The sequence below is a fragment of the Mesocricetus auratus genome, unplaced genomic scaffold (assembly GCF_017639785.1).
Source record: "Mesocricetus auratus isolate SY011 unplaced genomic scaffold, BCM_Maur_2.0 Super-Scaffold_100015, whole genome shotgun sequence".
NCBI lineage: Eukaryota > Metazoa > Chordata > Mammalia > Rodentia > Cricetidae > Mesocricetus > Mesocricetus auratus.
Window position 1 is genome coordinate 60,505,687 of NW_024429198.1, and position 23,379 is coordinate 60,529,065.

Consider the following 23,379-nt stretch of genomic DNA (forward strand, 5'->3'; position numbering starts at 1 on the left):
CAATGGAGTATTACTCAGCAGAAAAAAACAATGGAATCTTGAAATTCGCAGGGAAATGGATAGCACTGGAAGAAACCATCCTGAGTGAGGTAACCCAGTCGCAAAAAGACAAACATGGTATGTACTCACTCATATATGGATTTTAGACATGGATCAGGATAGTGCCAGTCTGCACTTCCACTGATAGAGAGTCTGGGAAACAGGAAAGAACCTAAAAGATATGCATATATGCATAGTACCCAAGAGAAGAGGATTGAGGCAAGATCCTCTGAATGGATGGGGAACACGGCGAGGGGTGGGGGGGGAGTGGGAGCTGGGAAGAAGAGGAAGAGAGAATAGGTCATGGGGGAACAGGAAGTTGAGTGTGTGGGGCTAGAATATGGGGAAGAGGGAATCATAGGTTAGAAGACAGATCAGGCACCAGAGTGACCTCGAGTGATCTACAGGGGTAACACCAATTGGCAAGCTAAGCAATAGTGGAGAGACCACCTCGAATGCCCATTCCTGATAATGAACTTGATGTCTATAACCATCCGGGAGCCTTCATCCAGTGATTAATGGAATCAGAGGCAAACACACAATTAAGCACTGAACTGAACCCAAGGAACCCAGTGACAGAGAGAGCAGTGATGAGCAAACTGGCAAAGAATGGGCTGGCAAAACCAGCAGAGATAGCTGATCTGAACAGTGGAGAGCTCTTGGACCCCAGACTGACAGCGGGGAGGCCAGCATGGGACTGATCTGGACCCCCCAAATGTGAGTGTCATCGAGAAGGCCTGGGCAACCTATGGGGCCCTGAGCTGTGGATCAGTGTCTATCCCTGGAATACAAACAGTCAGCGTGTGCCTATAGCACAAAGAGGGATGCTCTCTCAGCCTGGACTCTTAGGGGAGTGCCTGGACCCTACCAAGAGTAAAATGACAGACTCTAGATATCCCCTATGTGGAAGGAATTGGCAATAGGGTGGGAGGCTGGGGGGGAAGGGGAGTGCGGGAGGAGGGGAGGGAGAGGGAACTGGGATTGACATGTAAAACAAGCTATTTAAAATTAAAATAAAAAATGATAAAAGAAAAAAAAAAGAAATTTGTTGTACTTACATTCCTTCCATGCTATTGATAAAATCTTACTGTTTGCATCTAAGTGTGTCAGAGATGTTTATGGATTTTGAATTTTGGGGCATATTTTCTGATTTGATATCAGTATAAAATTTTTGAATGAGTTAATAAATATTTTTCTTCAATTTTCAGTACCCTGTTAATATTATATAATTATTTTAAATTTGGGGATGCTATTAGAAAGCACTATAGAGTTGTTAGTGGCTAAAATAACTGGTATTTATTGTCTCACTCTTCTTGGGGTTAGAAATACAAGGCCAAGATGCAGCATATAGTTCCTTTAGGGTCACTTCTATGTGGCTAGAAGATAACAGCCCTCTTGCTGTGCTCTTTTCTTTTCTTTCTCCTCTTTTTACTTATTTTGTATTTTTAAAGTGCTCATTTCTGATTTTATCCTCTTCATCATGAAGCTTGTCGAAATCTAGAAGAAAAAGAACACTCAGGGGAATTAATGCAGTGCTCTTCAGCTCCTAAGATTTCTATCCAGCCACCACTTTCCAGATTTAGTCTCTTCATAGATAGTTGTTGGAGAATTTTCATGGTACATTACAAAGGGAATATTCAAGGAATAGTGTGTATTGTTACTTTTTTCTATAAACAGATGTTTCCACTAAGATGTTTTAGTTGATGACTTTGACTTTCTAAGTAAACTTTTTACATTTCTCATACAAGTCACTCCTATTCTCATTAATAACAGAGTTAGGAAAACTAATTCCCTGCCTCTGCTTTATTATATTGGTAAATAATTTTGGGAGTGACCCTATTTTATGAACAAAAGGAGATTGCAAAGGAAATTAGGATCAAGAAAAGAAGGCATTCAAGTTATTAGGTTGGATCCTCAGACCTACAGAGAATAAATATTTAAGACTGTAGCAAAGGAGAGTTTGTGCACAAATCTGGATTCTTTAGCAGGATTTTAGTCAGCTTTTTATGTGTTTATTTCCTGTTTTCCCCCATAAATCTAAAAATTCAGAATTACAAACATCAACTACTTATGTTAAGATACTAAAGTACTTGAAGAAATGTGAGATTGCAAGAAGACATGAAAGATTAAATGCTCATTTTCTTTTGTCGCACCTGCTGTGCAGCCTGCATCCGAGAATGTAGTGAGGTGGTTGGGATAGATGACACAGAGACCAGTCGGTTGCTTTAAGAAAACTTTATGCTTCCCAAGTTGGCTTAGGAGAAGAGAAGTCCCTCCAAGAAAAAAACGCTTCCCTTTTTAAGGACTTCTGCCATCCATCTACATACAATTCTCCAACAACTCTCCCAGACTTCTCACCCTCCTGGCTGGTGGTTTAATCTTAGGCCCCAGAATTGGGGAGAAACAGCAGGGGGGACAGGAAGAAGCATCTAGCCTTAGGGGGTGTCAAAGTCATGATGTTTCAGTGAGGGAGCCCTTATCTGAGCCCTATCAAGAGCTTTATAGCACTGAATTGTTTTCAGTAAACATTGTCTCACAGCTGCCTGCTCCTGTTCTCTTTTTTGCTTTTCTACAAGTTTCTCCCCAATCCCAACACATCACAGCACCGAACAATAGACAACAGGAGAGAACTATCTCATCTATATCACTTCCTACACTGTCTTTAAATTCACCAAAAACTCATTCTGGAGATTTAAGTTGTTATAACAGGTAGAAAACTAACTTTCTGATGATAGCATCCTAGACAGTACTGTGAAAGCTTTGACAGTGGGATGGCTAGTTTGGTCTGTCTGCTTGTTTTCTTGTTTGTTTGTCAATTTAACACCAGTTAAATTTACCTAAGAAGAAGAACCACAATTGAATTGCCTCCAAGAGACTGGTCTTCAGATAATCCCCTAGGAGCACTTTCTTGATTAGTGATTGATGTGGGAATACCAGTGCCAGTCCTGGAGTTCATAAGGTTGCAGGCTGAGAAGGCCATGGGGGGGGGAATCCAGTAAGCATACCTCTATGACTTCTCTCATTCAGTTCCTGCCCTGCTTGAGTTCTGACCCTGATTTTCCTAAGATGAAATAAGCCATTTTCTACTCAAGTTGCTTTTGGCCACAGTGTTTAATTACAGCAATGGAAACATAAGTAATATTTAAAAAACTCTGCAGAGGACCCTGGATAGCACTTTGAAAAGAAGTCAACATCTGCAACAACACAGGAGACAGTGTCTGTGCCCTGGACAGTACCATGGGAAAGTCAGAACCCAGGACAGTGCTGGCAAAGTCAGCACCCAGGACAGCGCCACGGAGGCACTATTGCTGTAATATCACACAGAGGCAGGCAGCAGACATGGTTTCCTGGGCACAGACTGGTGGATTCTGGCGAAACTTTTGCTCTGAACAACTGATTTGATATGCTCAGGGTAGGGCCTCATGAAATTGTCTGTAAAGAGGAGGCCAGGTATGTGACTATCACTGTGGAAACTACAGTGAAACTTTTCTCCAGAGAGAAACCAATTCTTTCAATATGTTCACTTGACCCTGAGTAACTATGAATTTGGTAGGTGACTGATAAGAAGCTATGGCAGAGTCGTGACACTTTGTCATCTCCTCTTTCCACCCACAGCTGCCATTTCATGAAGCAAGTATGTGTCCCTTCACCCCTCCACCAAGCCCTTCTGCAGTCTCATTTCTCTCATGATAGAGACCATGATCTAACTACAACTTTAACGGACACGCGGGCCCAATTCTAAATCCACCTTCTCTTTCAATATACCACAGACCTATTTATTTACTACACCCCCAATTTGCCATGTACGTGCCTGCCACAGGGCTAGTGCCTAGAATGTCATTGTTGAGGAAACATCTGAACCTTTCCTCTGTCCTCTTGGTAAATAAAGGGGTGTTCTACATTCTTACACCATCTAAACCACTACTATTCAGGAAATTACAGTGGTCTCCTCATCTGAATTTTCCTAATATGGACAATATAGACACCTCTGAGTTGAGTTCTCCAAAACTGACAATATTGACATCCCACAACTCTCCTTGGAACCACAAGATATGAGGTGAATTTGAACATGATGACTCCACTTCGAGGTTTTCTTTCTCGGTGAATCAGCAGTAACTCCAGGAGTTATGTGTCAAAACTGAGCTCTTTAGCAGAAATTGTGTCCCCTAGGACTTAATTCAGGTCTTGAAATGGTCACTGATCAGAAAAATATTTGAGTAAGCACAAAGCAGTTAGTCTCATTGCTCAGATTAGTTAACAATGCTGAGTAGTATGTCATATTCACAACAGGGGTTCAGAAATATTGAGTAAGTTGATAAGCACATGAATAAACGAATGTTGAATTATCTGCATGAGGTAGCTGCTTGTGAATTTGACAGTCATTTATTGTTTTTAGTATGACTTTTGCAGCCATGTATGTACTGCTTCAGCACTATTTTTCTTCCAGAGAGAGTTGAAAGGACAAACTAACTCATATCATTACCCTACAATTAACAGTGGCTTTTCTTACTAGCCTACAATAATATCAGAGTATGTACAATGAAATAAAGTGCACAATGCATGCCACAGGTCAACTCAAATTGTTCAGAGAACGCCCTGTCCCTGACATCATTTTATACAGTAGTGTATTGGTGTGTAAGCTGGTGAAGACCATCCCTGACCCCCTAGTTTTACCGCCCATGCTTCATCTGTGGCACTAGCTAAGATGCTGGACCTATAACTCGTAGTACTTCTGCTCCAACTGCAAGCTTCATGACAATATTCCACTGAATATGCTTTTATGTTTCCCTTTCCTCTTCCATGCGGAATAATATAGTATATTTTCTGTATTTCCTACCAATGATACATTTAAACTTCTTTGGCAAACTGGACTGTCCATTTTTATACTCGCTACCATGAAGTAAGTAGCCTACCATGCAAAGTACTTTAAAGAGTCACTGTGGGTCTATTCAAGAAAAGATATTTTTAAGTTTATTTATTAACTTGTTTAAATTGCATCTCCAGAGAAAGCTAGAAAATTCCCCAATTTCAACATAGTTGAGCTACAGAATAAATCTTTATTGTGATCGTCATTGGCATGCTAGGTGTGACAGGAAATGTCTCTGTTTTTTTTTTCAAGCACATTTTTTACTAAAACTGGATGCTATAACAATAGCCTAACATCATTCTAGCAAAAGTTGGGGCTAGAATTTTTCATCTAATGAAACTGGCATTGTCATATCATCTCTTTTTCTGCCTCATATTTGAGGGGAAATTAAACATCAAATGAGGATGACTCCAAAGTAACTGGTGGCCTCCTAAGAAGTAGTGTAGGGCAGGGCAAGGATAATCAGAACACAATACAGAAGTCCTGTCTGGTCTATCATGTGTGGAGCTTGTGTCTCCTCTGAACATACTTCCTCGTCTGTAGAAGGAGACTTCCTTACTGAAGCTTTTCCACACAGTATATTTGTCTAATTAATCTTTATGTTTACTGAATGGAATTAATTACTATGAAACACTTTTGAGCAAATGGTTAAAACACACTGACATAGTCATTCACACTCATGTAAGGGTTTGATTTAAAGACTTTATTGTGTAAAAATGAATGGTTGCAGTCAGAGGTCTTGAAGGGAAATGTTTATTTCGAGTGATGGGCCGGAGGCAAGCCTGACTGAAGAATAAGAGTGGTTGGGTGCAGACCAGAGAAGTAAATTATCTTTGCCTTTCTTGCTATCTCCTGCTTTAATGGTGAGATTCCATGTAATCCCTTTAGAAATTCTCCTGCCCTTCCTCACCCTCAAATTTTACACTTCCCTTGTCCTTGCTGCGTCAGGTTCCTCTGCGCAGTTTTTAAAAGGAGCCGTTAAGTCAGATGATAGGCCCAATTGTGAAGACGGGTTTTGAAGGTCAGCTTGTCTGAACTGACTGAGTAGACAGTGAATAAAGCACACTTCTGGAAATCTCCCTAGCATGTTTTCAGAGAAGACCAGCGAGTGGTTCAGCACGCTGGTTTGCAGAAACATACCAAAGGTCTGCTGGTTGAAGGCCTTATCCAAACCCTTTAGATTTATTGGGAAATGATGGAGCACTTAAGAGGTGAGACCTCTGTAAAACAAACAAAAAAAAAATGGTGATCCCATCTCCTTCATCTTCCTCTTTCCTACCCAGCCCATGAGGTAAGTGGCTTTGTTTCACCATGTGCTGCTGTTCTGACAGATCAAAACACCTCACAACTAACCAATTATGCACTTGAACATCTGAAATGTATGCAGAAGTGAGACTACTTTCCCTTTGTAAATTATCACAAATATTTTATAGTAATGCAAGGCTAATGCAGTCAGGAATTTAATAGTAAAGACCTTTATCAATGAGACCATATTATAAAACAGGGCTTGTGACCATGGCCTTCTGGGAGAGGGGAGGTTGGCCTCAGGTAGAGATGACATCATTGGTCTCTTTCCCTTTCCAAAGATTCTATCTTTTTGAATTAAGTTGTTAATGACTTGCTGGCTCTCCAGCATGTATATGCATATTCTAGAAATTGTATTCTCTGTAATCATGTAAGCCAATTTAATATAAATTATATTATAAATTATATATTATATAAATTATATCCTATTCACTATACTTTTCTGGAAACTCTGATATAGAGAAAATGGGTAATGGGGAGCGAGGCTGCTCACTCCTGTACCTAAAGAAGTGTTCAGATTGTCTGGGAAAAGCTTGGAATCCCAGGTGAGAAAATGCCAGAAACACTAGAAATAGAGTGTTACAGAGTAACACAGGCACATTGTAGATTTCTCATCTTCACGAATTTCAGGAGATGACCCAGGTGTAGTTACAAGTCTATGGTTAGAGACAGAAATCCTGATATTTCAACCTTACACCAGCTGGAATAAGTCAATAGCCCTTGAGTAGAAATACCTGGACTCATGAAATGTCTCCTTCTGATTTCCAGGCTTATAGAGGGAAAACTGAGTTAAAGCTGTGCTTGAGGCACAACTCTTCTCTGGCTGGTAATAACTCTCCTGGATACTTTTAGCCTGAGGCTGAAATTTTGGCAAATTCGTTCTTGTTATATCAAAGTAGCTGTAGAGGGAAACTATTCTCTAACCCAATTTCCACAGAGAATTTCTAAACACTTAAAGTAATTTAGCATAAATTGTTAATTATATACAAATAATTTAAGTGACACAATTATTTACTCAAGGGTTACAGTGAATAAGAAGGAGTTAAAGTCGAATGAAATAAGACCTTTAGAGGCAACAACAGAGTACTTAAAAATCAAAGGAAAAATAAAGCTTCTAAGTACTTGGTTGTATAGAAAATGTGTCAAGTATAACACATGGACATGGAAATCTCTAGGCTTACCAAAAGACAGACTGGTCATGGAGAAAATAGTGCCAATTGTTTTCTAAATTGCATTTTCTTGCAAACAGAAGATAGACAGAGGGGCCTAAGGCTCAGGCTCAGGACACAAAGGACATGCTGGAGGTGAATGAACCAATTTAACAGAATAAAAGAGAAAAATTAGCTGTTCAAAACCAAAGGAGGAGAAAGCAAAGATGGATTCTATAAGAATCCTTCATTGCATAGAACTTTACTAACATGTGTCATTTTTATGTGTCAAGAATAAATTTAGATTTACAATGACTTATAGTCTTCATGAAATCTTAACTTTTGTCTTCTTTTTAATCCTTTTATGGACATACCTTTTAATGATGTATGCTTTAGAAGATAAATGTGTAGTATTTTTGGTTTTATTTGAATTTCAGGATGAAGAGAACTGTATAAAGGATGTGGCTTGAGAATAACTCAAAGGGATTCAGTGGCAGTTATTACACCAAAAGATCACCAACTTCTTACCCCTAAGAAAGAAATCCTAGTCTAAGGTACAAAATGACCCCAAAATATAATATTCTGAAAAGTTGAGTTTTATTTTCAACAGCTAGGAATTGACAACCCCTAACCTGTATTTCCCTAGTATCAATACACATGAAATGTGTCTTTTTCCTTTACAAGAATTTATGATTCCAGTATTATTTCAGTGGAGTGAATCTGCCAGGTAAATGTTAAGCTACAGGAAGTCAGGGTCCATGTCTGAATAATTCATTTCTCCAATCTCAGCACTTAGCCAGTTCCAGTAGCATTGTGAGCCAGCGAAGAGAAAGAGATTGAGTGAATAAGATCCTTGTCCCTCAACCCTGCTGCTCCTTAATTTATGATAAAACTGCCCTCAATCCATGAAAATTGTTTTGACAGATTCCATTTTAGGCTTAGCTTTTCAGTTTTTCTCTTAACAATTGCCCATTATCATTCTTTCCAGTGGTTGCTTTCTGAGCTTGGGTTTAAACAAACTAATTTACACAAGGGGAAAATGGGTAAATAGGAGATTTTATTTTACACAACGAACCATTGTAAGACAAATAACAACACCACTTCCGATGATAGCTTCTCAATGCATTTCATGGAAAATGAGACAGGGAATTTAATAATAGGAATAGAACATTCAGCTTGCAGAGGTCACATCCCTGAAGACAGATGGCAACTACGCAGGTGAGGCAATCCTGTGAGGAATTCATTGAGAGGGCTGAAGGTTCCTTTTGTGGACATATGTATCACCAAGTTCATAGTACTCTTGTCTTCCCACATGTTTTCCATCATAGTAAATTCTCTGTGATGATTCTTTAAATGTGTATGGCAACCTGAGCACTGTGAATATGGGCACATGTAATTTTTGACCTTTAATGAGCCATCAGTTTATATTATCAGTAATTTCTCTAACGGTCATCTATAAAGGACTCAAGACGAAATACCACTTAAGAGAAGACTAGGACTTGGTCTTTTGCTTTGAACTCGTCCAGCCTCTCCATTATTTACAGATTTCTGAAATGCAAACAACCAGAGTTATCAGGCAAAAGCAGATTCCCTAAGCCTTTTATCATCCCAGCTACAAGTTTGCATATTTTCTTTATAGCCAGACAGCATACGAAATGAAGCCACTCTTTACAGGAAAAATGAGGCAATTGGAATGTTAATTTTATTTGGTAATATGTTGTAAAATCTAAATAGCTTTATCCAGCTGATTGGCAAAATCTATGCAGCTGTTAAAGACAAAATAAAACTATCTAATACACACAGTTATACAAGTCTAATTTTTGCCTGCAGGTAGATATGGGGAGAGAGAGAGAGAGAGAGAGAGAGAGAGAGAGAGAGAGAGAGAGAGAGAGAGAGAGAGAGAGAGAGAGAGAGAATATGAGATTTGATAAAAATCCAGAGATGGGAAGGAAGGACCAAGAAGCAGAGTATCATGTCATGTTTTCTCTTTTCTTCTTCAGCGAGCCTTTTATCTTCTTCCACAGGCTGTCCTTCCTCTTTAATTTCTTTTCTATCAAGGACGGCATGGATTCCTTCCTGCGAATTTCTCTCACTAAGCCTTGAAAAGCATCATCAATACCGAATCGGAGGGCTGCAGAGGTCTCAAAGAAGGCACAGTTGTATTCTCGAGCAAGATTCATGCCTTCTTCTGTAGAGACCTAGGGAGGAAAAGAAACAAATCATATTCAAAAAAGAGGGAAGGGAAGGCTTTTCTTTAAAAAATGTTCTCCTAACTCTGGCCTCTGGGATTCAGCTTTATTAACAAAGGTAAATGTGAAAATGTATTGTGAAATTTCTGGACTTGAAAGACTTAATGGACAAATAAGAAGTCTGAACTCCACACAGGAAAAGTAAGTATAACTCAAAGACAGTTCTTCAAATATCAGAACCTGCATGGTTGCTCAGTGATCAACAGAACAGTTGTAAGCGGATTTCACCTGAAGTCCCAGATTAACTGCATTTTAACTGCAAGCATGGGTAATCATAGTGACCATTAGTGTCAGCTTCCTCTTCTTTTACACAAAAGAGTGGTACTGACTTCATAGATGGTTGTTAGTTGTCATGGTGTCATCTATAGAATGAGTGTGCTGGGAGCATTTGAAACTCTGAAATGTTGACTCTTACATAATGCAGACCTCTCATTTAGTAATGCATTGATGAACTTTGAAAACAATATTATTAAGAAGGAATCAGAAAAAAACCCAACCCATTGTCACTGTGATAAACCTTTCACTAGTTTAAAGTTTTACAATTATCTGTGGTGTTTAACATGGTATGATTTTTATTATTGTACTAGATGTTCTTGAAACTATAAATGGGCTGAAGTCAGGCACTTTGTCTCCTTTATCATCCCTTGAGTATCTGCCATAGCTTCTAGAGACAACCACAGAATGCAGCAGTAGAGTTTAAAGAGTGGTCCACAAAATTATTCAAGGTTTAAAACCTATCAATAGACATTGTGTGAACATAAATTATGCAGATATGTCTAAACACTAGGGTATTACACTCTAGCTGGTTCTAGAATTTCTGCTCAATATTTAGGTCTCCCATCTTAGTAATCCTAGTAACAAGCCTGGGATTGCTGTGAGTTCCTCCAAGACAACCTGTGTTGAATATGTAGCATAACAGCAAAACAAGCAAAATTACTATATTGAGTTCTGGCTACCGCCATACTATGTCACTCTGATAGAGAACAGGTACCCCAAAAGAAGAGATAACTTTACCTAAATACCAATTGTCAAAAAAAAACAGGAGAAAATAAAAGGCAACAAGATAGGTTATATAATCAGCTTACACATAAGCATGACAAGATGGAAAAGGAGCTCTTGAAAAACTCCTTAGAATAAATTCTTGAAAAATAAAGTAGTAGACTAATACAATCAGCACCATGTCTCTAATAAAAGACAGATTGCCCAGTCTGTTTTTGTTTTGTTTTCTTTTTCGCTGTTCTGTTTTTGTTTTTAAGTTTGACAAATTACCTTATTAGTCCTTAAGAAGCACTGCATATAATTAAACTATAGTCCAGGTTTAGATACTATATAATAATAGTTCAATTCCAAAGTAAAGATATAGATGAATTTTCGTATGTTGAACCATCCCTGCATCCCTGGGATGAAACGTACTTGATCGTGGTGAATGATTGTTTTGATGTGATCTTGGACCCGATTTGCCAGTATTTTATTGAGTATTTTTGCATCAATGTTCATGAGGGATATTGGTCTGAAGTTCTCTTTCTTAGTTGTATCTTTGTGTGGCTTGGGGATCAAGGTTATTGAAGCCTCGTAGAAAGAGTTTGGCAAAGATCCTTCTGCTTCTATTGTGTGGAACAGTTTGAGAAGAATTGGTATAAGCTGTTCTTTGAATTTCTGGTAGAATTCTGCACTGAGGCCATCTGGACCTGAACTTCTTTTGGTTGGGAGACTTTTGATGACTGCTTCTATTTCCATAGGGGTTATAGGTCTATTTAAATTGCTTATCTGTTCTTGATTTAGTTTTGGTAAGTGACAGCTATCCAGGAAGTCATCCATTTCCTTTAAATTTTCGAATTTTGTGGAGTACAGGTTTTCAAAGTATGACCTAATGATTCTCTGGATTTCCTCAGAGTCTGTTGTTATGTCCCCCTTTTCATTTCTGATTTTGTTAATTTGCATGTTCACTCTCTGTTGTTTGGTAAGTTTGGACAAAGGTTTGTCTATCTTGTTGATTTTCTCAAAGAACCAACTCTTCGTTGCATTGATTCTTTGTATTGTTTTCCTGGTTTCTACTTTATTGATTTCAGCCCTCAATTTGATTATTTCCTGGCGTCTACTCCTCCTGGGGGAGTTTGCTTCTTTGTGATCAAGACCCCCTGAATCTGGGTGTCAGTGAGGAGGCCTAGGTAATCTATTGAGCCTTGGGCAGCAGATCAGTACCCATCCCAAGTATACACACGGACTTTGGACTCCCATAGAACAATGTGAGGTGCACTCTCACCCTGATCTCTTGGGGAAGGGTCTAGGCCCTGCCCAATATGAAATGATAAACTATGGACACCCCCATGGAGGGCCTCACCCTCCCTGGGGGAATGAGGGGATAACGGGGGGGGGGGGTTGGGGAAGGGCACGGGAGGAGGGGAGGGAAAGGGAGAGGGACCTGGAACTGACTTGTGAAGCAACCTTGTTTCTTATCTAAATTTAAACTGGAAAATAAAATAAGAAAATAAAAGAAAAAAGAAGACAGTGAGGCAGAAGGAAGACCAGAGTCCCTCAGAATTGAGAGGTTGGAGGGAAGAGGTCAAGATTTTGTTCATTTATTATGTAATGGGCTAGCAATATTTCCAGGGTACTGGTCCAGACTGACTGGTCATCTTACAAGGCAAGACCCTGGAATGTACCCTTTGGCAAGTTCCAGGTTTCTTTATGAGTTAAAGTTTGGGAAGTCACCAACTGGTCCTGTTATACAGTGAGGCAAAGGGAGACCATAGGACAGCAGGCCTTTGCCAGGCTGCTGATGGAAGTTTCTGTCCAACTCAGTCCTGCAGCCATTCAGTCCCAAATAAACATGCAGAAGCTTAAAAAAAAGATACAGATGAAACCATGAAGTTTCCTAACAATTGATTTTAATACATGGCACAAATTTTCTAAAAGTCTGAGGAAACAATATTTACAGATAAGTGCTTGTAAAACCTCTGTCATCAGGTGTGTGTGTGTGTGTGTGTGTGTGTGTGTGTGTGTGTGTGTGTGTGTAGAATCAAAGCTTATGTGATTATGTGACTAGGAAATGAAGCTTTTGCTGCTGCACCGTAGCACTAGAGCCCTGAGTGCTGAGACTTGCCTTTATAACTGATTGTCAAAGCATGGGGTTTGGGAAAGGATGGGGTTGCTTGTTTAAAAATCTGAAATGTGTCTTAGGACTAAAGTCAGAATTGTAACTGCTACAAAGCAGAAAGGGGAAGCATTCTCCACTCTCATTGCTCATCTGGGTCACAACGCTCAGTGTCCCGGAGAGAGGACCCACTGCAGTGAGAAGGGAGTGGTGGCTGTCCTGAAGAAACATAAAAAGATTAGTTTGTTGCTTAATTACACCCATTGGCCTGGTCACCAGGAATGAATTGAGTTGCCAGCTGAATCCTTCACCACACCAAGATGTCCCTGTAATGGTTCATCACAAACCCAGCATTCTCCATCTTCATGGAATCCCCTTTCCTTCCTTTCACAGGTCTCTGCTCTTTGTCTGTCTTCAACTTGTGTTTTGCTCCAGTTGCTATATAACCGTGTTTATTTTTAAATTGCCATCCTTCCAGAGGCAGCAGGATTTGTAACCATTCTGATCCCAACTTTCTCACTTTTTTCTTTGTATGTGCAAATCAGATATTCGGTGCCCTTCTATTATACTTCTATTAATCAAAAAAAGACATCTTGTCATTTGGAGAAAATTATCTCTTCAGTAATGCATACTTCTTGCCTCCATAGAAAGGTTTAGTGTAGAAGATGATATTTACACTACAACCTGTTTAGGAGCTATTAATATTGTATTCCCCTCCAATTCCACTTAGGTCACTTTCTGCATAGACTTTCTATAGCTATTGAGGAATGTGAGAGTGTAATGTTCACTGTAGTCTAGACATGAGACACAGGGCTGACTTAGTCCAAATCTGAGCATTGAATTGTATCTTCCTGAAAAAACTCTAAATATAAAATCCTGGCAAGGAAAGAAATAGCTTGATAGAGAGAGACACTTTGGGGTTAGGGAGAAACCTAGAGCTAGGGAAATTCCCAAGAATCCACAAGGATGACCACGGTTAAGACTCCTAGCAATCATGGACAGGGTTCCTGAACTGGGCTTCACTGTAATCAGATTGGTGACTACCCCAACTATTATCATCAACTATTGCCATAGAGCCTCCATCCAGTAATCAATGAAGCCAGATGCAGAGATCCACAATGAAGCACCAGGCTGAGCTCTGGGAATCCAGGCAAAGAGAGGGAGGAAGAACACATGAGCAAGGGAGGTCAAGATCGTGATGGAGAAGTCTACAGAGACAGCTGAACCAAGCTCGTGGGAACTCATGACCTCTGAACCCACAACTGTGGAGACTCCAGGGGACTGAACTAGACCCTTTGTATGTGGGAGACAGTTGTGAAGCTTGGGCTTTCTGAGGGGCCACTGGCAGTAGGACCAGGATCTATCCCTGATGTGTGTGCTAGCTTGTTGGAGCCCATTATCTATGGTGAGATGCCATGCTCATCCTTAACACATCAGGTAGGGGCTTGATCCTGCCCCAACTTAATGTGCCAGGCTTTGTCAACTCCCTATAGGAACTCTTACCTGCTAGGAAGAGTGGATGGGAGGTGGGCTAGGGGAGAGGTGAGGGGACAGGAGGAGGGGTCGGAGGGAGGACTTTGGTTGGAATGTAAAATGAAATTTAAAAAAAGTAATAATAAAAAAGGCTGAGATAGTAGATGATGGAAACTTGCTCATTTACAAAAGTTACAGAGTTCTAAGAAACCCAGGGAACTGCCTTTTTTGTAGCTAGCTCTGTTCTCTTTAGCATGATTGGGCAACTTCCAATGACGTGGAAAGATCTCACCCAAAATAAGGCTGAATGGCTTTGGGCCACCAGCCCTTTTCGTCCTGAGCTTTTTCTCTCCCTACCATTTCACAACCTGAACCTTTAAACCCGGGGGATTCTCAAAAACAGACCTGGGTGTGCAAAAAGTCTGCACTCATTTCTAAAAGATAGTTTCTTTAACAAAACACTGCTGGAAGAACCTTCCTAAGGTTTATTCAGAGCCTAGCTCCTACATGATGGAGTCCTTGTGCTCTTTGAGGATGGGCCTCTTTGGTGGAATTCATTAGCATCACAGACCTCTTACCTTTGCAGCTAGAGTAAGAGAACTCTGGAGATGTGTTTGGACACAAGCTGACGTGGCTGACAGGAGTGCGTGCAGTTTCTGGGTGGTGACTTCCCGCTGCTTATACTGTCTGATGTTAGAGTCTGGTGATGCTCCAAGACAGCCCATGCAGCTCCGACAAGTAGGGAAGAGAGATGCCGTGCTCACTCATACAACTAAGCAGGTTCTGAAGGCAAAGGTGTGGGAAGGCATTGCGCTGATCCCAGGCCCCCGGGCACTAGTTTGGGATCTTGTGTCTCTAAGATTAAAAGCCCTTGCCATTCCACCGTGTGCTGCTCCACGTTAATTTGGTCTCCAGCAAACCTGCAGCAGCAACGTGCTGAGCGTAATTGAGTCTGTGACGCTATTTGCTGTGTCCTTGAGAGGTTCAGCTTTCTTTCTCTGTTTGCTGTCTTCACTGTTTGAAACCTGACATTAAAAATCTATCAACATTTTAGATAATGTTTTAGACAGCCGTGCTGAAATGCATGGGGGTGGGGGGGCAGTGAACTTCTAGAAGGCCTCAACTCATGAATTTGAAAAAAAAAGAGCAAGGAGAGGTTTTAAGGGAGGAAAGGGAAGGGGGAGATGATGCAATTATACTTTCAAAAATTAAACAATTACATTTAAAAGTTAAAGAAAAATTTAACAAACGATTAATGGGTAAGCATCAGACTCTTATCAAAATCTCGGACACTAAGAATGAGACTTGATCCCAAACGTCTTTAAGATGCCTATAGGGAGCCCCTCTCCCCACCCTCTACACACAGGAGAGACCCCTCTCTCCATCCCTAACTATTCCCTTCAGGCATACACTCTAACCTGGGGTGCGGGGTGCAGTACCTGGTATATTTGCTCCCTTTCTTTTCTTTGTTATATAGATTTTATTCTTAAAAGAAAAAAACCTTCTAGGGCTGTTACAGAAAAATCCTGTCTCAAAAACATAGCAAACAAACAAAAAAACCCACTTGGCAATTAACAAAACATCGCACACTAAAATTAACTAGACTCAAAAGTGTATACACTTCACCAACATCTTCTACACAATTAGAATAGGCATTTGGAATGAAAGCCATGGAGCTTCACATTAAACTTTACATTTTCAGTATCAAATACGTTTTGTGAACATATTTTTTGTTCTCTTTAATCTCCCGCAAGGACAACATATTTCCACATATATATCCTCTATATAGACGGATTTATGAGATGTTTTGTAATTATGAAAAGGTAAACATCACAAGTAAACTACTGAAAATCTCAACATTCATTTACAAGTCGAATGTAAATAAATACATCACACACCAAAACAAAACAAACCCAAACCTCTAAACCACCAAAAGAACTTCTGTTCATTTAAAACTGGCATTCAAAATGGAGGCCGTGGAAGCTTGGCATTACGTTTTAAGCTTTCAACTGCAACCGAATTTCTTCGGGGCCACCAACCAGCTCTCAAATCAGTGCATGGAGACTTACTATTGGGTATGAATGTTCAGTCCTATGTTTATCGCACCAGCCCTTATAACTTAATTTAACCTGTTTCTCGTCAACTCACTTTGCCTTGGGGCTTTGTACCTCTCTTCCATTCTGTGTGTCCATCTTTTCATGCTTCCTCTGTGTCTGGCTACCTGGAGGCTGCCTGGCTGGCGGGCCCTGGGCATCTCCCTCTCTTTCCCTCTTGTTCTTTTTTCTCTCACTCATTTTCTGTCTACCAGCCTCACCTGCCCCTCTACTGCCTAGCTATTGGCCATCCAGCCTTTTATTAAACCAACCAGGTATCTTAGGCAGGCAAAGAAACACATCTTTACACAATTAAGCAAATGTAACGCATCTTTACATCTTCCGGCAAATGCAGCATAAACAAACATAGCACATCTTTACATAATTAAACAAATTCAGCATAAACAAATGTAACACATCTTTGCCTACTTAAAGTAATATTCCACAACCTTCAGCATTGGGTATGTTTTATTTGCTTACAGTTTTTAGATAATAAAGTTTACAAAAATTTAAGTATATTGCAAAACTCAAATTCATCTGAAATAAAACAGGCAAATGCATTCCACACACTGATTTTTGTTACACTCAAACACATCAAAACAGCACTATGAATGGGGCTGCATGTTTGCATAGACTAAACTCAAACTTTCATGTTTTTACCACTCAACCTATGATGTAGGAATGGTATGCCTTCCACTTACAAGCAAACATTCACCTTCTCATTAGTTACTAGAACGTGAATTCTGAGTGATCTAATTGAATCTCACAGTAATTTCCACCTTCATTACAGTAAAACCTAAATGGAAATTAAACACTAGCATATGTACCATCTCTTACACATCTTTTTTAAAATTCTAATTAGATCAGTGACCTGAAGAAAGGATAATTAAAGTGAAGACCCACTTTAAAATTTCCATGTTTCAGTCATGTTCTTTTATCAAAATTATGAAACCACATATTCATCATCCCTCCTTCAAGCTTTAAATTTACGTACAATAAATGTATTGTGGAACTTATTCCCAAACATGCCTGAAGAATAAAAAAGTCCATGAAATATTGGGGCTCTACATTGAAGACAGAGGATAATGAGTTCACTAGACCCAAGATGAATACGTGTTTTATTGGAGAAAACTTACACAGATGATAAAGAACCACTGCAGCCTTCCCGCTCTAGAAGATGCAGTCTCTGCCCTCCAGATCCACAACCAAAGAGAGTTTCAGAGAGAGTGCCTTTCTTACACTTCCCCAGAATTATGCACCAGAAGCCACGCCCAAAGGGGGTGTGGCCACTAACACAAATACACTGGCAAGGCTAGATGCCACTACACTCTATCCAGTAATTATGGGCAGTGTGAAGGTGATACTTATGGGCAGTGTTACTGAAATATAACACTTAGGGGATTTGCCATTTGGTACTTGGTAGTTTGGGTAAGCCTTGGTCAGAAGGCAAGAATAGACAAGTAACAGCTTTCCTGTTTAGATCCAAAGAACACAGAGGTACTTTCCTGATACATCATCTTCTGGAAGAAAGAATATTTTCTCTTACGACTAAATTTTCAGGAAACAGCACTGGCAAGAAGAATGGATGTTGTCTTTTGAGGGCTGAGGGGACAAGACATAGTGAGCTAGTGTGTCAAGGAGCAACTCTTCTATCACAAAGAAAAGGTATAAGACCTAACTTTCCATCAGGAAGCCTTGGGGAGATGGCTGGGGAAATAAAAGAGGAAAAATTTTCATGTAAGCAGTAGACTATTTCAGTAACCTAGGAGAGTCATGCTCCATCAGCTAGAAGAGTCCTTGGCCACACAACTGGGAGTCAGACAGACCAGGGCTACGTGGGGAGCAGATCTGGTGCCAGACAGCCAGACAGCCAGATGCTGGTGCACTCGGAAACAGGGATCTGCTGACTCTAGGACCTCCCTGGCTCTTTACATCTGTTTTACTTTTCACTTTAGCTTAGTGAATGTAAAATTGAATGTAATGAATTGGATGATAGTGAAGGTTATTATGGTAATGGTGGTGCCTAGTAAGCTTTGTAACTCTTAACAGCAAAAGGAAACTGGTCCTGACTACTGCTATCATGAATGCTGAGTGAGGAGGGGTCGGTGGAAGGGTGGCTCGATTTCCTCCGAGCAGAAGTGCTGTAGTGAAGTGTTTCCTGGGTGACGCCCACCACCACAGGGCTACAATGGATACAAATGTTGAGTGTCTGGAGTGACCTTTGGAATTCTGTATACATAAGTGTTTTGTCTGTTTGCCTCTCCTTCCACCCTTGGAGCTAACAAATTTTTTTTGTGTCCCACATAATCAATGCATCAGAAACCACACTTTCCTGAGTAAGCAGGAAATAAAAGAGCGTATGGTTTGGTTTGAAAACAAACCAGCCCAAAACTTAAGACTATTATGTTTTCCTTAGAAACATTCAGGTTTCCAGACCCTTATCTCACCTCACATGCATTCGTGTTTTGACTGCATGAGCTCACGTGCATCACGAGTGTGACTGATGCCTGGGGAGACCAGAAGAGCATGTCATGTCTCCTGGAACTAGAGCTACAGTCCATTGCGTGGCACCATGTGTGTTCTGGAACCCCTGGTGCAGGACTCCTAAAGAGCAGCTGGTGCTCTTTTGTTTTTTGTTTTTTCGAGACAGGGTTTCTCTGTATTGTTTTGGAGGCTGTCCTGGAACTCACTCTGTAGACCAGGTTGGCTTCGAACTTACAGAGATCCGCCTGCCTCTGCCTCCCGAGTGCTGGGATTAAAGGCATGCGCCACCAGCGCCTGACACAGCTGGTGCTCTTAAGCGCTGAGCCATCTCTCCAGTCCTTTGTTTTAACAGTGTGAGTGGCCTTTGTAGGTATTTATGACCAGTTCCAAAGAAAATGGTTCGGATAAAATTTAACCTGATTTTTCTTTTTCATTTAATTTTATCTGAGATCTTTGTCTTGATATTTTCAACTCCATCCAAAGCATCTTGTTGTTTCTGTTCTTCCTTGAAACTTGTTGTCCACAAGGGAAGCAAATGGTCCCACACATTGTTTGTCCCTAAGACTTGGTTCCAGGACCTTCATAATACTAAAACCTTAGGATGTTCAGATCCCTTTTTAGGAAACAGTTAAGAGAAAAAGTCTACTTGTTCAGAACAGGCATGCTTTTCTTACCCCTAGAGTTTGGATACACAGTTTCTTGAATCTATTGATGCAGAACCCATAAAAAAGTGACTTTGTCATAGCAAACAAATGTTGTCCTCAATTATGTTGAGCCACAAGTATCCAGCTAACAAAAAATCCATCAAATATTTAATCTTGATGATGGCAATGATGACACCTATGAACTGTTGCTATTGACTCATGATCGACTCTGACGAGTCCCTCAAAATGCAGTTTCAAAGGCCAAGATATCATTTCCAAATGTTTTTTTTTAACTCACTCATAGACATTACCATAATGGCAAAGTATCTCCCCAGTGGGTGAAGAGGTCAAGATTCCAGAACCCAGATCTCAGGACCTGGAGCCCCACAGCTGAGAACTTTCAGAGAGTTGCTTAGTCTTTCCGTGTTTCTGTTCACTAACTTGCAGAAACCCACTCATAGATGCGGTGGAAGCATCCAGGAAGGTATCTTAGGAAAGCACTTTGCAGACTTGCTGGCATAGTGTGCACACACCGTAAATAGGACTGCGATTTTTCTCATGTTTTTGTACATCAGAGGAAATACTCTTCTTCAAATTGCATTTTCCCCGGGGGAAAGCTTTCTGACTTCCCACCATTGTTGCAGAATATTTGTTTACACTGTAAAGATTGTCTTTCCCTAATGCACCTTCTGATTGGTTTAATAAAAAGTTAAATAGCCAATGGTTAGTCAGGAGAGGATAGGCAGGACTTCTGGGTAGAGAGACAGAAACTGGGAGGAGGAATGTAGACTTGCAATTTCACCAGTAAACTTGGAGCAGGTTGGAGGAGCCAAGGTAAAAGCCATGTGGCAGAATGTAGATCAATACTAGAAGGTTAAATTTAAGTTATAAGAGCTAGTGGGACAAGCCTAAGCTAATGGTCAAGCTTTCATAATGAATAACAAGTCTCTGTGTTAATATTTGGGGGCTGGTGATCCAAAGATGTCTGACAAGAAAGCCTGCCACACACCATGACCAGCAAACCTGCTGTTTAATTTCTTCATGTCACCCAAGTGAATGTCTCATTTTCTCAGGAGTCTTCATGAACATTCCTGAAATATAACCCCATTCCTCTGCCTTGTTTCTTCTTGGGTACTTGGTTGCTTTCAGAGATAAATTTACCAATGTATTAATGTGCTTACTTTCTGTCTCTCTGATACACAGAGGCATAGTTACTCCTGAAGGGTCTTTTTATTATTGTCTTGGTCACCGCTGTGCCTCATCCCAGCCTCGTGAGTGACACTTTTACAGGACACATTCACAGGCTGACAACACTGCTCCTAGGTTGTGTGACTGCAACTAGAATCACAACTGATAGAGGAGCTTACTTTTCTGCAATGGGACACTTGGAAAATTAAGAGGAAACTTCAGATCACTGGCTACCACCAGCCCAGGGAACTGGGATGTCATTTACAAGCGCGTCCTCCAACTTCACTTTAGCCGTCCTCAACTCTCTCTCTAAAAACAAAAACAAAAAATGGAGCCTCGACCTGGAACCTAGATTGAAAGCAGCAATTGTCTAGGTGGATGAGAGGAGGGGTTCAGAGAAAGGACTAACAGTGTGGAATGAAGACGTAAAAAAATTGGAGTTTTGTTGAGTGCTAGGATGGGAGTGAACAAGAACAACACAAATTAGTGAGTGCCTAAGCTACTTGGCACCGCCTGACACTCTTTGGAGCCTAGCTGAGAAATCTGAAAGAGAATGCTTGCTCTTTCTTGTGAGAGTACGCTGTCCAACAAGATGCAAAGGGGGCATTCTCTCCCCTGGTGCTCCAGAGTGGTATTGGGTGAAGCAGGACATAATAAATTAAACGGGATAGCCAGGGCTTCTGAGGACCAGGACTGTAACGGCTCCAGGGTAAAGGTTTGGGACTGCTTTGCAAGGAGATATTTGAAGTCTCCGAGGCCTTGTGGTTTTCATCTAAAAGAGCTGTGCAGTGCCAGGGGAAAGGTTGCCATGGCAGCCAATAGTTGCTACAAAGGGAGAGAAGTGAAGGTTAATGCTAAATATTTTGCTAACGGTGATGATGTTTAGCTTTTTCTTTGAAATTTTCCTCTAAAGATTTAAAAAAGATATTGCTAAAATTATAAATGAATAGATTTAGCATATGTGCTCTTTATGTAGTAATACATGTATGTTCTTATGTGCTATGATATTTCTCTATACCATATATATTAGATGTATACATTTAATGAAAGAATGTGTCTATCTGATACATATCAAATCAATGGTTTGTTGAAACCATCAGTGAATTCATATGAATAGGTCAGTTTACCAAGGGTTCCCGGAATTTATTCCTTAAGCATTAAAAATATTTTAATGGTTAATTTATTATGTTAATAAATTTGCATTACACAAAATACAAAGAAGAAAAGTGTGCTATTCATTGCACATAGAAGTATTATAATTAAGTAATAAATTGTGAAACTGTATAATGTCTACTCACTGCAGAATACAAGACAAGAGAGCAAGGAACACTGCACTTACTTCCTATAAAACCTCAATACTTAAGGCCAGGCATTGTTGGTGGAGCACACCTTTAATCCCAGCACTCAGGAGGCAGAGGCAGGCAGATCTCTGTAAGTTTGAGGCCAGCCTGGTTTACAGAGCCTCCAAAACAATACAGAGAAACCCTGTCTCGAAAAACCAAAAAATAAAAAATAAAAAACAAAAACAAAAAACCTCAATACTTTGCAAATAGAGCCATGCAAAACAAGTATCTTTACTATATTTCCCCTGAATGGATGAGTAAGTGGCCAGAAAGATGACCAAAGAGGAACCACCTTACTTTTATGACTATGACTCCTGTGAATCAGAAAATTCAGAAGCTACGACTGCATTTGAGTTGATGAAGATTTTAAGTTATTTCTGAGAAAATTGCATGCAATCAATGTCAAACGTCACAAATAAATATTCATATGTGATTTTGTGACAGAAGATGTGCCCTGCAAAACTCCCTGGGCAGCATGATAGAGACACAGCGTTGCCATGGTTGCCTGAGTAGAGTCTATAGATCAAAGTTGCAGATGATGCTCAGAGGTCCAAAGGAAAGCCCTAGGATGCACAGTCCTATCACAGATTGTTCACACGCACTACTGGCCTATGTATGAGGAGAGGTCATATTTAGAAAAGGCCTGCTTTGGAAAGGAGTATGAAATTGAACCAAGCAAGTCTGATGCTTTTCAATCTTGAAATGTATGGAAGATGGGAATGCATTGCTGCTCATTCTGTGACCTTATACACAGAGGCTTGAGAGTATTTTGAGTGAGTTGTATGTCTGTGCCTGCTGACACCACAGTAAATTTAAGGCTTAAGCTCAGCAGAGCCACCGATGCTCTTGTCAGTCATTTTACTTGTAAGTAGCCAGAATCCTTCACGGTGTCTCATTTAGTTTTTCAGAATCTGCACTTCTTGTCTTATATCTCTGACCTCATCCTCCCAGATCCTCACACCCTTATCTCACCTTAGTGAAGAAATAAAAGCATCCAAAACTAGTAGCTCTAATACTGAAGACTGGCGCCTTAAATTCACCTGTGTTATCGTACATCTTGTCGTATGCCTTTCATTCAGCCTTGGAACAAGGAGGCTGCTGATTTCCATCAAGTGGAGAACCTCCATCGGGGCTCCAGATCTCTTTGGTATCTACTTTAGTTCTGCACCATTAGGTACCCTTCTGTGTTCAAAATTATCATCCCTGTCTCTGTTAGCTTTACGATGAAAAAGAAACCCAAGTTTCACTTGAGATCAGTTCTGGTTACTTTCATATATCTGCTATTCCATTCTGTATCAAATAGTGGGCAATCAGGAAAACATTTCTTTGAAGTTATGAGCAGAAAGGATGAGGCTGCAAAAGTGGTGGGGAAACGAGCTCTCAATTTCAAAACAAAATATGTTGTATGTTGTTCTGGTTTCCCTCAGTCAGTCAGTTCTGGTTCCAACGTCA

General features: G+C 40.3%; 1 protein-coding gene across 4 annotated transcripts in view; it reads right to left on the bottom strand.

Moving 5' to 3' along the window:
- Window positions 1–8,396: 8,396 nt before the first annotated feature.
- Rit2 (Ras like without CAAX 2) overlaps window positions 8,397–23,379 on the bottom strand; it is a 354,330-nt gene continuing 339,347 nt past the window's right edge. For all 4 annotated transcript variants that reach the window (XM_040757999.1, XM_040757998.1, XM_005065318.4 and 1 more), the window contains one exon: window positions 8,397–9,557. In XM_040757999.1, the coding sequence (XP_040613933.1) occupies window positions 9,330–9,557 (228 nt within the window). In that variant the 3' untranslated portion in view covers window positions 8,397–9,329. The remainder of the gene's footprint in view (window positions 9,558–23,379) is intronic.